This window comes from Rhipicephalus sanguineus, chromosome 8 (assembly GCF_013339695.2).
Source record: "Rhipicephalus sanguineus isolate Rsan-2018 chromosome 8, BIME_Rsan_1.4, whole genome shotgun sequence".
Taxonomy (NCBI): Eukaryota; Metazoa; Arthropoda; class Arachnida; order Ixodida; family Ixodidae; genus Rhipicephalus; species Rhipicephalus sanguineus.
This window is the reverse complement of record NC_051183.1, coordinates 86,829,129-86,847,119: the sequence shown is the minus strand read 5'-3', so window position 1 is coordinate 86,847,119 and position 17,991 is coordinate 86,829,129. Positions and strand designations below refer to the sequence as shown.

Here is a 17,991-nt window from a genome sequence, read left to right as displayed (position 1 = left end):
ATGAAAGAACACAGGCAACTGCTCTACACATTGCTACGGGGCGCCAGAGATAAACACAGTACGGCAGAAGTAACAGAACACAGTACAGAGTCACTTCTCGTGCAGACTGGGCTACATCTTGTATCTCTGCCTCCAGGTGCTGTACCACTGCCTCCTTTACTAGATGCCCGAGCAGTGGCTCGAGCTCCCAGCGGTACCAGCATGTCTTGAGTACTGAACAAAGGGCGTGAGGTATCACTCGCGGCCGACACAATCATGACGTCATCTCATAGGCATTTCTTGCCCGATGCCCATAGGGGCGCGCCAATCGAGAGATCGAGATAGGCAATAGTGCGTGGCCGTTTCTGGGGTTGTGCGAGGTGCCGGAACTATTGGAGCGGCCCCCACATGAGGCGCTAGAGACCGACACTAGTGGAAAGGATGGAAAAATTGGGGGACTCTTAAGCTTGGCCTTTAAGAGTTGAACGCGACAGCGATATCTGGTTCCATTCTCATCGCGCTCTGTTTCGCTTGTCGTTATGTTCAGTCGTCCAGCCAGCCACCCACACAAAGTTAAAGGTTTCTGCCCTCTTCAACAGCACTTTTATGACAACAGTGTACCCACAACGTGCGTCTAAGAGAATGCACACTAATGTATATTATCACGTGGTCGTGACATCGACTAAGGCAGCAGCCAGCACGTCAGAGATGAAACTCTTTATTTGGCCTAACTGGTGGCCGAAAAACTGAAAGTCAAACTGCAGCAGTACACTGAAGCGGCGAACAGAGCGCGACCTTCGATGAATTGACAAACAGTGAAGCGCGCCAGCATTTAAACATGTGCCGTCGAATATTCCAGCGTTATCGCTGGCTGTCGCGCAAATTCTAGAATAACCTCGAGTGTGCGCGTCTTACGCGAAATCTTAACAAAACGATCTACAATGATCGCGAAGCTTCTCGAACAATGAGGCGCGGTTCGCGCTGAGCGTTGCTGACAGTCTTTGTGGGCGAAAACTGAATACAGCAAAACTGATAATGAGAAACGCACGTGGCAATATGCCCTTTGTAATAGGGGACATGCTTTCAGCCAGCAGCAATTACGCGCGTGATATTTTTCCAAGTGGCGATGCCCCCACTACGGTTTGTAAGGGAATACGCACAATAATGTGTGTGCCTTTTGTAATGCGCGGCCGGCTTTAAACCACCAACTCGTTATGCAATTCACATGGTGTGATTCCCGATTGCAATGTACGCTTGTACCCCGTTTTACTGCGATGTTACACCTCGTACTGTGACACCTGTACACAGGACGCGTATGTTTGTGAAGCATGAAATTTAATTTCAGTGCAATTCCAAGCAATGGCTTAGCTCTGTGTATTGCTTATGTAAAAAAAAAATGGCTTAGCTCTGTGTTAGAACACCTACTTGCCACGTACACGGACTGGGTTCGATTCCAGCTCTAACCGAATATTTTAATTTTTGATTTTATTTGCGTCTTTCTTGATTTTCCGGTCTCGAACAAGACGACGAGTTTTCTCTAACAACCAACAACGCCGACACCGACGACGAAATTTCTGCGAAACGAGCTCTTTAAAGCTATCGCAATAAAATGAGATGATTTGGCAGCTGGTGTCTCGTTCATGAGACAAGAATCTAGTCTAGCATGCAATGACTTCGCATAGGTTTCAACACATTGAACAACTTTTTTCCCCGCAACAGAAACTCACAGGATCCCTTATGCATTCAGCTAAGACGACTCGAAGGTGAAAGCCATCCTATTTTTCTTCTCTGACGATTGCAATGATTATGCATTGCCTTCTGCATCGGAGGCACCTCACCTGTTTTTACACTCCGTCCGTGATCGGCCAACCGTTGACCAAGCTACGATGACATGTGATGATATGTGACGTCACATCACGTGACGTCACGATGTGGTCATATGTTGAAAGTCATCACGTGATTTTTTCGCATCACTCCTGTTCACGCCGCCGACGTGGGACGCCTGTCAATTTTTGCCTTTGTTGAGGCAAATAAGGCTTTCACCTTAACGCAATCATGAACCGATCGGCCCAAATGCGCAACCTTCTATTTCCTCCAGCCAGATTTAGTTGCAGCTGTTTTATTTTTTTTTCTTGTTCTTGAACTGGTAAAACACGCTACGCTGGACAGTCACTCTACGCCGTGAGAGTTCTTCTCGTGCCTCCTGGCACTCACGCGCTGGGTGAACACGTCGCCGCAGACGCGACACGCGTAGGGCCTCTCCCCGGTGTGCGAGAGCATGTGCCGCTGCATCACGTCCTTCCTGGCGAAGCCCGCCCAGCACTCGGGGCACACGAACCACTCCGAGTCCTCGAGGTGGACCCTCCGGTGACGAGACAGGTGGGACGAGTTCGAGAAGCGGCGGCCGCAGTCCGTGCACTCGTAGCCCGTCCGGGCGTGGATCCTCACGTGCGAAGTGCGCGCGTTCTTCCGGGCGAAACTCCGGTTGCAGACGTCGCAGATGAAGGGTGGTTTCTCCCGATTGTCGTCCTGACTGGACAAAGAAGCGCATAAGGTGGTTTAGTTTAACGAAACAGTGAGGATCAACATCAACATTACCCAAACTGAACAAACGCATTCTTGCGCACAGAAATAGGCTCGTCCAGTGCAGAGTCAACGCTGTACAGTACTCACCGATTCAAACGCGACATCAAATTTTTAGAATAACGACTTGTATGCGTAATTGCTCGAGATAACCACGTCATGTCGCGACGAATCTGGTCTCTAAAAATCATGTTAGGTCTGATCTACGCGTTCGAATCGAAATTACGCCGATATCACCCGAACTGACGACGGTAGAAACGATATCATATGCATTACTTAGCCCTAAATTGTCCTATTTCAATCCGTGATTACTGTACATCGCGTGCACAACGTTGTACATTGCGCGTTACCTTGCGGTAAAATCTAAACAGGTCATGCGGGAACTTGCCTCAATTGCAGACTAAATGAGCGCAGGTTCAACGTAGAAAAATATACACAAGGCAATATAGTCGATCACGGTATCGGTGCGGGTGCCTTCCGATGTTTGCCAAGCGTGAGTCGTCCCCCGAAGCTGGGATCTGCTTACACGTGACAGTATGCAAGCTGGCCTCAGAAGCCTAGTGATCAGTGTGTGAGAAATCGTTGAATATTTATTATTGACAAAGAAAACGAATTTCTGCGGATGATGTAATTCTGAGTTCCTTGTGATCTATTGTCTATAAAGGGTATGTTTCGGAAAAAAAAAACAGAAGTCGGTGCTCGTATGTCTCTGCGTACGTGCGTTGTTTACGCGCAGTTTTTGCGATCTTCATAAATAAAATAAATGTTAATGAAGATTCTTAGTTCACACTGAATTGTTCCCTCATGACATTAAGCCCTCGAAAAGTGGGCCTTCTTTGTATAATAAATATATATGTAAATAAATAAATAAATAAATAAATAAATAAATAAATAAATAAATAAATAAATAAATACCCACATCACTTGTGTCGCGATGTAGGCCGGGTTCTCGTGGGAATAGTGGCAGGTAGTACGTTACTGTCGTAGCAATAAAAACTTGGCTTTGCCTAAAAGAAACATGAAAGAAACGCCACACAGCGGAGAGCATCGCTTTCGGCGCACTCAAAAACCGTCATGCCTTGACTGCTGCTGAGCGAATCTCTGCTTTCATCCGGCGTCACCGTAGCGCTAAAAGTTTGCTCCGGCTGGCACTATCGTGCGCGTGCGCTTATCATCTGCCAGTCATGTCTGCCACTCGGTACGCACACGCAGAACCATAGCGCCCGCCGGAACAAGATTCTAGCGCACAGGCGCTATTCGTGTGAGCTATTTAAAGGAAGCAGCGCCTACATCGACCAATTCTCGGTGAAACACGAAGGGGATCATAGACCAGATATTGGTTATTTTCCCAAAAACACAGCATATGGGATTTAGGCTTTTAGCAGTATGTGTTGCGGCTCCATATCACCCAGGTAATACAATGAGAATGCCCAGGTAGGCGCCCACACTTTCCTGCCACAATACCGTAGTCTCACTGTGTGACGACTAACCCGCACTCATGTAGGCAGCGCACATTTGAAAGGCAAAAAACTACGCGCAGGGAAACAAGCCGACTGGACAAACGCTAAGCATTTTCAGTAGCGCTTGTCCAGCCTACTTGGATTCCTGTGTAAATAAATGTTTTGAGCGCGTCTGGTATTCCGGTATACGCAGATGGGTTTAGAAAATAACCGCGTTACCGTACGGCGGAATCGACATCTTGTGGCGCGTCGTGGAACCAGAATTAGAGACACGTTGGTTTGTTTTCGCCTACTGTTATTGGGGAAAAAAGAAGATTCCATGCGCAACTCATTCGAAATTACGCTGCTGCAAGGAACTTACACTAGCAAAGTAGAGTGCATTAGATTTCTGCAACAATAGCTCTGTGCTGTCCTGGTTCACTTTGACCCCGCCAGGTGGCACCGCCTATCCTGGCTATCAGGATAGGCGGTTGACACAAGCGTTGACACGCAGTGGAGAAAGAGAACTAGGAGGCTCACCAGTAAATATACGGCTAGCAGTGCGGGCGATATGGCAACAGGGAGCATTAAGCGGAAGGTCAGGGAGGCGGAGAGGACTTATTGGATGACAGCGATGGAAAAGAAGCCGGCTCTGAGTAACTACCGAAAGGGAAAAAACGAAATAAGGAGGGAAAGGTTTTATGATAATGCAAGGGGAAGCGCTTTACTGTTTGAAGCAAGGTCGGGCTGCCTTAGAACGCGAAGTTATAAAGCGAGATGCAGTAACGAAGACGAACACTGTACATGCTGCGGGGACACTAAGGAAACGACGGAACATGTACTGATTGAATGTGGCGATATTCACCCAGGTATACTTGTGGGCACGAGTCTACAGGAAGCCTTGGGTTTTAGGGACAACAATGGAAAGCTGAACACGTCCGCGATAGAAATAAGTAAGAAACGGTTAGAGTATTGGTGGCAGAAGAGTAGAGATAAAGTACAAAAATAAATAATGGGGGGGGGGGAAATAAGGTCATTCTGCCTTAAGAGGCAGAGAGATAGACCATACGTGAATTTATAAATTTTTTTGGTATAATAAGATAGATTTAATCAATGTAGACAAGGTATTAGGCCAGCATGAAACAAGGAAGTTTTTTTTTTCTTTTTTCTTCGAGCATGGTGGCAGACATGTCACCGCCCCGTTATAAAGGGGACGCTCATAGCATCCATCCATCAGTGGTGTGCATGAGGGCAGAGGTGCAATCGGGAATGGATATAAATCAAAGGACTGCGGGACGCCTCGCGTTGGGCGCTCACGGGAAGACGACAAATGAGGCTGTAAAGGGCGATATGGGATGGGCAGGTTTTGAGGCGAGGGAGGCTCAGAGCAAAATAGGTTCGAAGAGAGGCTAAGGAATATGAAGGAGAGTAGATGGGCAGAAAAGGTGTTCCGTTATTTGTATAGGAAGAGCTTGGACACACAGTGGAGAAAAAGAACTAGGAGGCTCACTAGTAAATATACGACTGGTAGTGTAAGCAATATGTCAACAAAGTGCGTTAAGCGAAAAGGCGGAGAGGACTTACTGGACGGCAGCTATGGAGAAAAAAGAGGCTTTGAGTAACTACTGTAAGGGCAAAAATGAAATAAGGAGGGAGGCGTTTTACGATAATTCAAGGGGAAGCGCTTTACTGTTTGAAGCGAGATCGTGTTGCCTTACAACGGGTAATTACAAAGCGAGATTCAGTAAGACGAAGAACAATGCACGTTCTGCGGCGAAGATAAGGAAATGACGGATGTTCTGATTGAATGTGGAGATAGCCACCCAGGTGTACGTTTGGGTACGAGCCTATATGACTTGGGTTTTAGAGACAATGGAAAGCTGAACACACCCACGATTTAAATAAGTAAGAGACGGTTAGAGTATTGATGGCAGAAAATTAGAGAGAGGACAAAAATAAATATAGAAAAAAACGGACATTCTGCCGTAAAGGACAGAGAACGGAGCTGAAAATTTAAGTGTTTTTTTTTTCTTTCTGGAGTAAGATAGTTTTAATTGAAGTAAATACACTGGGCCAACACTGAGAAAAAAGAAGAGTAAAGGGTTGTTTTTTTTTGTCGGGCCTGGTGGCACACTTGTCACCGCCCCGTTATAAAGGGGACGCTCATAGCATCCATCCATCCATCCATCCATCCATCCATCCATCCATCCATCCATCCATCCATCCATCCATCCATCCATCCATCCATCCATCCATCCATCCATCCATCCATCCATCCATCACGTTTACGGCTATGGTAACCCGGTATAAAGTTCAAGTAAAAACTTTGCCGACGAGCTAAACACCCATAATTCAGTGGTTCTCAGCCATGAATGTTTAGTGGACCCCTTGTGGACTGGTGGAAGTGATGAGGGACCCCTTGTTGTGAGAAAAAAAAAGGGGGGGGGGTAATAAATTAACGCGATATGCAGCGTGAGATAGGTGCCATTTATTTCTCCCTGGCAAAGAATGGTCAAAGTAAAGGACAACGCCAATTCGATCTCAACAGCTAGTGAATAAGTTGTGCGGTCTGCAGCCACAGTCCACCTGTTTGTAGGTACGTTTGCTTTTCAAATATGCAAGCCTGGAAAAAGCATGCTCACGTGCATATGTCGCTGAAAACTACAACAAAGGCATTACAGCCATCTCATGAAGAAAGGGATAACTTTAGTTAGCTCCACCGCAATACTACTATGCTTTTCCGCGAAGCATACCAAAATTCAGAAGGGGCCTCGGCCACGGGAGATATTGTTCCTCCTAAAAACGCGTTTTTTAATTTTTTTTTCAAGGATGGGTTTCGCGGACCTCCAGAAATAGCTTCCCCGACCCAGGCTTGAGAACCACTGCCCTAATGTCTTCAATTCTGCGCGAAAGGTGAGATTCAGCAACCGATGAGCCCGCCACAGCGCTTTGACGTCTTACCCGTTTTGCTTTCCTTTTTGACCCCTCCGTGAGTGGCCGTAGCGCTGGTGCCTCATCAGGAAGTCGTACGTTGAAAAAGAAGCGGAGCACATGTCGCAGTCGAACGCCGTGGTGGAAGTGCTTGGCGCGACTTCCTCACCTGCAATGAAGTAATGCAGCGACAACCGCGCCACAGTTAACGTTGATGAGTGCATTCGTAGCATCAACAGTCACGCGGTGTACAGGGTCGCCCATATCTAAGGGAAACACGCTAGTTGTATTCAAGACCTCGCGGAAGCTCATGCTTAATACATGATTGCGAAAACTGTTAGTGCGATTTTCAACACCATGATTATACGTTATACGACGCACATTTCTGCCGTTAAGGAAAATTAACGCTATTGTTTCACCGGTTTGAATAGTAATGAGGTGTTCACCATACACGTGGTCGACACTACGCCTTTGCTTACACGTGCAAAGCAAGATATCCTAACAATCCGCTATAACTAATAGCCATGGTATCTTTGTTCGCGCGACAAAATGACCATTTTTTTATGACGCATACCACAATGGCGGACTTGGAATGGATTTCGGTGGGATGAATTTCCTAAATTTCTAGCAAAATCCACCCATATAAAAGAGCGTTTTTTTATTGTTATTGTTGTTGTGGCGCGCGCGCCAGAATGCTGCTGCCGCACCTGGGTCTAAACCCGCGACCTCAAATTGACGACTGAATGCTGCACACTAATGTGGGGGTGATTTAAATAATAATTATGGCGATTTTAACTCCCAAAACATCGATATCATTACGAGGGATACCGCAGTGGAGAACCCCGGAAATTTTGTCCACGTGTGCTTTTTAAAAGTGCACCTAAATCTATGTACAGGGGCCTCAAGCATTACGCCTCCATTGACATGCGGCCGCCACGGCCGGGATTCGAACCCGCGATCATCAGGTGAGGAGTCGGCACCATAACCACCAGACCAGCGTAGCGGGTCAGCGGATGATTACACATATTTCAGTGAAATGGTTTTTTACATGAACCATTTGTTGATTTTTATTTTATTATATATTTTTGCGAGGAATATTTAGGTTCGGTGAGAATGGACGAACCGCCATTATCACCGAGTGATAGCGCCTCAACCAAACACTGCGTGACGTTTTTGGAGGCAATATTCTGCGGGGCTCTGAATTATTTCCAACTACGTGTGCATCGCGAATGCATCGTAAAGTACAATTTGCGGTGTGCTTTTACACTTTGCACCTCTGTGGCTGCTAATTAAAGTCACAACTTCGGGCTTTGTTGTTAAAAACCATTTAGACCAAATAATCGCGGCAGTAGTGGTTATTCCCCTTTTTTCGTGGGCAAACCTAACACTGTTTGGCCGACTGCACTTCACAGCGAATATCATTCGCTCACTGCCACACGATAACGCTCAGTGACACTCGCTGCAAAACGCAGTTGACGCTGAGGGCGTTCACCAAAGTCAATTCGCTTCGCAAAAGTGCGTAAGTTCCATAGCAGTGGTTCGAAAATAAATCAACACATAAAGCCGACGTCATGGCATTGCTAAACCATCATTTTCGTTATGAGTAGTAGGGCTACGTATCAAAACATGCTATTCTATAAAAGTGTAGCTTGCGATTCTCACTCGCAGGCAGTTTGCGGCCACAGCCGCCAAGAGCATGCCACCATACATACCGTGAAAGACCGCTTCCGCAGCGTTTGTACTTAAAATACACGGTGTTTCAAGAAATGTGTCTAAAATCCTCAAAAATCAGGGAAAGGCGATATTTGTTTTGTGCCTTCACAATTCCTTCTTCTGCAGCCACAGGCATCTTAAGATGGCTAAAGACAGAATTTGAGACTCTAATTAAGGAAGTTAAATTAATTACATTTTAATTTGTGCAGCTAGGTGGTTATCTCAAGTGGGAGCATTCAAGTCCTTCATGTGAAGAACCCATTGTAAATTTGAGATTTTGAAAAGGCCGCTTCTAGTACTAACTACGAATTAGTGAAATTAAACCAAATTCAGCGGCCAAGCCGAAAGTGATACACGTAAGAGCGCCATATTCTTCTTAGACGTCCAGAATGAGTGAGCGCCGTTATATCAAACGTAAACCGACTTCGGTGTGTGGGTGTACGGGCAGCGCTTGCAATTATAGCACGCATGGCGCACACACGTAACGAACGCGGAAGAACTACGCCTCCGGAATAGTTACCTTCAACAGCGGTGCCATTCCGGTTGTCTGCTTGGTGCGCTGGTCGGTACTTTGGTGTCGGTTTCGCTATTTAATTTGGTTGAATTATATCACGCCACAATGATTACTATAGGCCACTATTTCTATATACCAAAGCTGCGATGGGTTCTTCGCATGAAAGACTTCAATTCTCCCATTTGAAATAACCGCCTTACTTTACTAATTAAAAATGAAAATTAACTTATTTTTCTTAATTAATGTCCTAAATGATGTAATTAACCATCTTAATGTGCCTGCCGCTACAGAAAAAGCAATTTTGAAGGCAGAGAGAAAATGTCGCGTTTTCCAGATTTTTTTTAGTGTTTTAAAACATTTCTTGAAAACCGGGTATATTCTAAGGTTTGTTTTACCACTAGGACATTATGTCATTCAACAAACGCTATGTACAATAAGAAATATATGTACTGCTACTGGCCTACTCGCCGCCATTACTATCATTCCAAAAGTTGTTGTCTTTCTCGTGTAGCAGCTTCCCACCAAAGCGACGCTTTGTGAGCGTAAGTGCACTCACTCAAAATGACACTAATTTTGCCAGCGTGACATGAGTGCAAGAGTGTTAAGGACATTGAATAGTGCTACCTGTGTCAGTACTTTACACAGCATAGCCTGTGCAGTTTCGTCTTATCACAGTTTCTCTAACCACCGTTTTTCTTCGGTACATTCCTTGTATTTCCACGCGGGCGTAATAATATATAAATGACCAAAAGAAAAAAAAGTATTCTTCCGTTACGAATAAAGACAAATTGCGACAACAGCAGGCGCCGAATCCAATAAACGTCATTTTCTTAATTGCGTTTTCCGATTGGCCAGCCGGCTTCGCTAATGGATGTCCCGTATCGTGATTTGCTGAAATATTATCTTAGAAAAATTTGAGCATAAAGCGTTTTTGTCAATACAAATGCAGTTCTCACCAGTGATGCACTGCGTTCAAGAAGGTAACGAGAAGCTGGTGTTTTGTTGTCGTTAAATGTAACTATATAATTGTTATTGTGAAAATTATTTATCCAGAGTTGCTGGTAAATTACAATTTTAACACGAAGTTCTTATCAGGGGAATAGGCTACAGTAAATGCGACTCGCTTCTGGCAAACCAATAGATCCGTGGGAAAGAACGCCCTATATCACTCACCATTAGCTAAAGATGTATTTGAATGAGTTAACTAAGCGCTGTTCTTTTTTATTTCTCACATGCTCGTTCCAGAAGCCACGCTAGGATAATAAATCGACTGCAAAACGCTTTAGTAGCCAAAGGCTTCCAGTCTAAAGCTAGCGGCAAATTACCTTGTAGCGAAGGGCTGGATATGCTTAATGCGGGACAAGGAAACATCGTGTACGCGGCCGCTGTGAGTAAGGTCTCTACTTGAGCATTAGTAAAGAAAATCTGAACGGGCACAGACAAGCAAGCGGCTAAGTGCACACAAGCTTTCGCGTCTCGGGCTTACCAGAATACTAACAGACAAGCGAAGAAACATCTTTAGACAGGATCATTATCATCGTATCATGCACAGAGTGATGAGTGAAGGTGATGTACACGCGCAATTAAAGGACCGGCTCGTCGAAGTGTTCGCGGTAAAATGAATATCTACTCACTCGTTTCGACGGTCACGCTGCATGTGTCCGTCGCGCCGAGGCAAGAGATGTCGAGGTAGGTGGCCTCGTCGACGAATGCATCTTGCGAACCTTGCTCGGATGACATGCTGACATGCGAAAGGCAGCCGGCCGACTTCCTCCGCTTGTTCCAACGCTCAGCAGATGACTATCTTCTTCTTCCTTGCCCACGGTGCCATGAGCCCGCAGCCAGACATTTCTTACACCTGAGCTTTTTCTTCTTTTCATTATATTTCCACACTTCCGACGTCTATCCACATTCGCGCATTAGAGCAGCGGTTAGGTACTGTCATCTTGACAATCATGAATGCGCTCGCGAAGAAAGCGTAACACAACCCACGGATCTGCCTTAGCGGTAACTGTGTTATACTACTCTAAAGGCGAGCATCTCTAACCTGCCTCGCTTAAAATTTTTAATAGGCACTTGAAATGCCGTTGGGCGTGGTCTGCGTGTTCCCACACACCGAAAAGCGTCTCCTCCGGAAATGGTCGAGAGTCGAGACGATCTATGACGCACTTAAGTGACGGTCTTTCGGTCGCGTATTGACGGTATTTCGGTCGCTTGGTCTTCTACGTTTCGGTGAGGCATTCGCTTTCTTCTCCGGCGCACACTAAAAATGGCGCACACTAACGGCGAAGTCATATCAATTCAGTTTTCCCGATATGACATCAATGGCTTTCTGTCTGAATCTATGAAAACATCTATGACACGCTTATGGAATGACCCTAATTATCGCCAAGAACGTCTTTACAGACTTGACTCTGGTCGTGCTTTTCTGATTCCATTCCGGTTAAGAAGAGACCAGGAAACATTACTACATAGATTGCGGCTGGGTGTTGCGTATACACGAAGATACCTTTTCAAGATTGGGCAAGAGCGAAACCCTAACTGCAGTGTGTGTCACACGTCTGAGACTATTCACCACATCCTGTGCGTGTGCCCTCAGTACGCGACCGAAAGACAATCACTTCAGTGCGTCGTAGACCGTCTGGACTCCCGACCTTTTTCGGAGGAGAAGCTTTTGGGTCCTTGGGAGCATGCAGACCAGGCCCAACGAAGTTTAAAGTGCCTATTGAGATTTCTAAGTGATACAGGTTTAGATGCTCGTCTTTAGAGCATGTGCGGCATAAAGACTTTTGCGCCTGCCCTGTCCCCGTGCATAACAGTGTGTACAGTGACTCATTTGCCATACCATCGTCGCCTATCATCACACCTCCCTCTTTCTCTTTCTTTCCCCTTTCCCCTTACCCCCGTGAGGAGTAGCAGGCTAGAACCCGCTTTCCAGGCCGACCTCTCCTCCTTCTTCTCATTAAAAGCATCTTCTTAGTCCTTCGGCGAGGGCGATGCGTCGGTGTAGAATTCCAATGGATGGATAGATGAGAAACTATATGGGCACTGCAGATTTAGGTGCGTTGGAGTGTCTGGTACGCCGCACTTTCGCACCTCTGGTCATGTTAAAAATAAAGCAGAATCTGCCACATTGGAGTGTGTCAAATTCACGCGGCAGTTCTAGCGCATTTTGATTTTTAGCAGCGAAGCTGTTTAAGCTGTGGGTAAATTGCGCTCTGTTGTGAAAACACTATCACCACCATGAACCTGCACGCGCTGTCTCCATTTTCTTTACAGTAAATCTATTTAAGCTATGGGTAAATTGTGCTCCGTCGTGCAAAACTCCTCAGGTGGGCATGCGCCACAGGAATTGAACAAGCCCCGCTAATGTGTACAGCAGGTACGAATGTACAACGAAAATGACCACATGAAAAAGAGAGAGAAAAAGAGATAGAACGAAAGGGGAAGAGAAAAATACAGAGAAATAAAGAAAACAAAGACAAAAACATGAAAAGGTAGAAAAATATACACAAACAGAGAAAAAAAGCGAGAAGGAGAAAGAAATAGATAGAGAGAGAAAGAAAGAATTTGAATGAACGAAAAAGAAGCAGTTACAAAAAGAGGTACAATACAAAAAGAGAAAGAGAAGAAACACTACCAAAAATACAGAGAAACAAGGAAGGCCACCCAGCTGCGCTGTTCCTTCTGGATTGGCACCCAGTGCGAAACTGCCATGATGAGGATGATGATGAGCAAACTTTATTTAGGCCCTGAAAAGACGCAGGGAAGATATTTTTTCTTCACCTAAAGCAAACGTCATTAGAACGCCTCATCACTTGGGCGGTAAGAAAACACGTTAAAAGAGAAGAAGTTGAGATGGCGAAGCCGCGGAGAGCCTCAAAAGAAATTAGAGTGGAGGGAGCGAATAGAGAAGAGTAGCATTACGGCAACTTTTATCCTTTTGTGTCCAAGCTATTGCACCATACACCAACAGAGGATGAGCTTGCACAGAGAATAAGCCTGATTTTGCTCGGCGCAATTTCCTTCGCCCAATACAAATCTTTTGGGACTTCTCCATCTGCTGGCTGAGGATTTCCTTTTCCGTCCCGGAGGAATAATTATATAATCCTGCACTGAAAGTGGGAAAGTATTCGAAAATTGGTGAATTCTTCAGGTGATGGTGACCCAAGCTCCGCCATTCCTTTCTTCTCTAACTAAGCCTGTAACACACACATCCACCTACCTTTCCTTCACTTTATTCCTATATTAAGGCGAAAGCCATACATTCCTCATCGAGCGCAAAAATGGACCGTCGGCGTCCCGCGGCATCGGGCATAGCACGAGCGATGCAAAAAATCATCATCATGTGATGACATCACCATAGGATCTCATGACGTCACAGATCGCAAAATATTGCGACGTCGTGATGTCAGAAGTTCTGCCGCGCGGTCACGTGACGTAACGTCACATGACGCCGCTTTGGTCAAAGGTGATCCTATCACGGAGGCAATGTGATACCAATTGAGGTACCTCTGATCTTGGAGGCAGTGCAAAACAACGCTAAATGCACAGAGTGTTCGGCGGGTGGTGGGGCCGAATCAATGCTTCAATTGAGAAGAAAAAGAAGATGGATTTTGCGTTCGAGTCGTGTTCAGTGAAAGCATAAGGGACCCTGTAAGTTTTGCTTTTCTACGTTTCCTTTACAATGATTTTTGAACATTTTCTGTTGTTTCAGGAATATCATTGCAGCATTATGCTTTTTTTAGTTAGTCCTTCCTGTCGCACCTGCTATACTTTAATGATGTACGTCGGGGCAGCCCTCCTTATGCCTCTTTCTCACTCTTCCTGCGAAACGCTATTTCGTTCAGGGAAAAACTTAATTAACGTTCGCGGCAAGAAAGCACATCTTGCGCCCTTGTAAAACAAGCCTATCTAACAATAAGCTCAGGGCAAGATGGAGGCTTCAAGTTATTAAAAATTGTGGAACGGGTAATGTGGTTGAAGTCAATGCTTTGTGAAGTGGCCTTGCCTTAGGAAGCAGAGCAAACAGAGGGAAGTGATTCTTGAGAAAATGTTGTATCTTTGTTCTAACGTTTGTGGAGCACGTCTCCCACCTTCCTTGGTAAGAGTGTTCATGTACGCTTTGCTCACTATCCGTCAACCTCATAACTGGACAGGGACAACAGAAATGGTGTGCACAATGGAGTGAAAGGAATGAAATGAGGGAAAATTGTAGTATTTAGATGGAGATGTTGGCGTACCAAATGGGGGTTCGGTGTGTATAGCGATGGAAGTGCGAAGAGGAAAGAAAAAAAGTTAGAAAGCTGCGCACTAGTGCTGCCAAGCCTGAAGGAAGAACGGTGGCGGTCGGCCTTCCTGACTATCTTTAGTTCTCTCTTTACGTCTTCACTTTCTCTTTATCTCTCTCTTTTTCATACTTATTTTTTAGGGGCGTAGCTCCTCTTAGTCTAACCATGTGACGTCTCCGTTGTCCGGCGTATCTCCCGGCAGCCGGCAGTAAACGGCAGTATCTGTCCGCTGGTGGGGGTGTGCGGCGTGACCACCCTTACTGCGCATGCGCATACCTTCTCCACACACCTCCTCTCCACTCCCCCTCACCAATCCCTATATCATCTACCCCTCTCCCCTTTCCCTCTCCACTCACCCTCTCCCATTCCCCTATCCACTTCCACCCTCTCCCCTTCCCCCCTCTCATACCCCTCTCCACTTCCCCTCCCCTTTCCCCTCTTCCATAACCAGTCTTAAAAACGGAGGGGGCGTGCACACATGAAGGCTCCCTAAAGACAATGCGCTGCGACAGTACGTGATATGTATCGCCCTCTCCTCTCCTGCGCTTCCCCCTGTTTCTCCTCTCCTACGGTTCCCCCCACCCTATCTTGCCTCGCGGCGCAGCGGCGCCGACGCAGGCAGCGTCGCGGCAGCGTCGCGGCAGCGTCTTGACTGAAAAAACCGACCGCTGGCGCTGCACAACCGTTCACTGACCACCCCGTATATATAGGCACTGGATTTTGACCTCCAAGGTAGTGCGTGTGTGCAATTTCTCCTGTGCGTGATGAAACAATGAAAATTCACAGCGTACTTGTAAAATTAAAGTGAGCTGCAAGTCGTCATAACTCTCATCGAACCTTTAGTATAAACGCGCCCGATCTCACGTCGGTGATGATGTACTGGGCAGAATTCACGGAAGATTCACGGTTTACCGATGAACCTCCGCAGCTTCGCCCACTCATCATCATTCACTCCGTCGATATGCTGTGATTTTTGTATCTGTCTCTTGCCATTTCTTTCTCTTTATTCTTTTCCTTTCTCTATCTCTCCATTTATCACTTCCTCTTTTATTCTATCTCTCTCTGTGTTTCTTTCTATCTATTTTTATGTGTATTTCTAATCAATCTGATGTCCAAATAGTTTCAGTCTCAATGACTTTATTCCCTGTATTTCTCTGTATTTTTCTTTCATTTTTCGCTCTCTTTTTGTCTTTATTTTTCAGTTTCTGTTTCTCTCTTAATAAGAACTTGTTGTTGGGTGAGTTGGTGAGTACTTAACATCGTGGTTTAGCGCTAAAAAAGACAGACACATGTGAGAGACAAGACAGGCACTTTATATAAAGAAAAAAGGTACTAACTGTGTTAGCGACAAGTCTATCTGCTTGTATAAAAACGAGATTAGGCTTTTTGATGCCACATGCCCGTAGCCTGATAAGTGGTGACGTACTGTTACGCGCTCGTCATGTCTGCGCACCGGTGTGCTATTTATTCAATTGCAACCCTTGCAATAAACCAGTTGTTAGTAACGCCTGTCCTGTCTCTCACATGTGTCTGTCTTTTTTAGCGCTAAACCACGATGTTATGTTTCTCTCTCTCTCTGTACTATTTCTCTCGCCCATCCAAGTTATTGCATCACACGCCGGAGACATCGATGCACGTGTTTTGTTAACGAAACAGAAGATGAAGAAGATCAAAAAGAGAGCGCGTGCCGTCCGAGTTGCTGAGCTCATGAAAACAGGCAATTTCAATTAGGCGTCCGCAGCTACTCTGGGCTGCGAGCAATTCTCAATGGCAACCTGCGTCCGCGGGGCTGCTGCCGACGCCCGACTAAAGCTGTCTTATGCTAGTTTTTGTACAAGCCCGACGCAGTTTCTCCTGGCGAGGAAATTTGGTTTCGTTCTCTACATTGCTTCTCCTCCTTCTCTCCACTTCTCCGAGCAGAGTTTTCGTTTAACGCACGAATCTGCTGTACACGGTAGTGGGGCTTGCCCAGCTCCTGTGGCGCATAACCAACCGAGCACTTTTTTTCTAAAATGGACGGACTTACGCTCGTCTTAAAGAGCAGCGTTGTTAGAAATCTATAAAACAGGACAGGCTGCCAGGAATCAAGTATTTTATCAGTTTCGGTCAGGTTAACAGGAGAAAGCGGAAGGCATTGTGGTCAGCCTTCATTCTGCTAAGGTTAAGAAAATGGTATTTTTGAACTGATCCAAGATTTTAAAATGTATTCTAGAAACGTGCACGTTGCACTGGCAGCAGCTGCTGGCATGGAGACTTACAACTACAGGGTGTTTTTACAGCGAAATCTGTTATGAGATTGTAACAACGCCCGTTTTTGGCACCATAGTTGTCGTTTTAGCACCTTGTTGGTCATGCTAATGTGACCAACGAGGCTTAGGTCATAAAACTGCTTCTGCAGCCAATGTCTGCCGATTGTTCTGATGTTACCCCCTCCTCCCTTTGATACTAACGGCGCCCTCAAAACACTTTTTCAAGCAATCATTGGATGGCCTAACTATGGGTGTTCATTGCATTCCGAATCCACTGCCACAATTTTTTTTTTTTTGAATCCGTCAAGCACACGCTGTGCTCCCGGCATTCGTCGCACGCCTAAAACATCTTTCTTCTTTTGTCGCGGCGAGTGCTTTAGATGAAACATAGGGGGAGGGATGCAAAATGCTGAAGAAACCGCATATGCCTGCGTCATGAAAACGAGCACGATATCAAGATCACTGAATCAGCCAATGGCGATGTACTGTCCACCGACTACTAGCCGTCTTTTAAATGGAATTGCAAGCTTCCTGCCGCGTGAAGTGCTGCAGTATTAGGTTTACGGGTTCATAGGAGCCTGTTATGCCGATCGGCGCAGTTCTTGACCATGTTAGAAAAGTGTTGCGGGGCCCATTTAATTCCAATTGAAAGCACTATTTCAAGGACTGAGACATGATACTTTAGGTTTAGCAAGTACTTCCGTTTCGAGGGTCTAAAGTTCATGCCATACGGTCAAAAGATTTGCTCGAATACTTACATCAGAGTCAGCATTACCTTTAGGTCCAAATTTCTATCAACAAGACCAGGTTATCATAACAGTCGTTATAATCAACAAGTGATGTTGCTTTCCAATCCGTGAGTGGTGTACAAAAAAGCAAATTTTGAAGTAGGCCCTAGGATGCTGTACTCCACTTATAGCCACACGAGAAACTTTAGTATAAAAGTGAAAATTAAGCGGAAGGCTCAGCGGTCATTGCCTAATGACGACTCCTGTCAACTGCAGCAAAGCGGCACGCCAGCCGGCGACGTTCTTCAGATTACATGAAAGCTTGCAAGTATCAAATACATTTCCATAGGTGCAGTCATTAGGGCTGAATGGTATGGTAACTGGGCGAAGGATAAAGTACCTAAAGAAGGCAAAAGGGTAGTAAGCCACTAGTCGCTTCGGTAGCGACATTGTAGGCAGACATCACGATTAGAACAACGAAATGATCACGAACAGTCCCATTTGGAATGATGGGATACCACATCCATTGCTAGCGTTCAAAAATTAATACCATAAATATAGAAC

At 45.7% G+C, this 17,991-nt stretch overlaps 1 protein-coding gene across 1 annotated transcript; it reads right to left on the bottom strand.

The window, feature by feature from the left end:
- Positions 1-2,148: 2,148 nt before the first annotated feature.
- On the bottom strand, positions 2,149-2,938 carry LOC119403362 (zinc finger protein 2). The gene is made up of 2 exons (XM_049418294.1): positions 2,913-2,938; positions 2,149-2,512 (listed from the first exon to the last, which is right to left on the bottom strand). The coding sequence occupies exons 1-2, from the start codon at positions 2,936-2,938 to the stop codon at positions 2,149-2,151; spliced, it is 390 nt and encodes a 129-aa protein (XP_049274251.1).
- Positions 2,939-17,991: the final 15,053 nt, after the last annotated feature.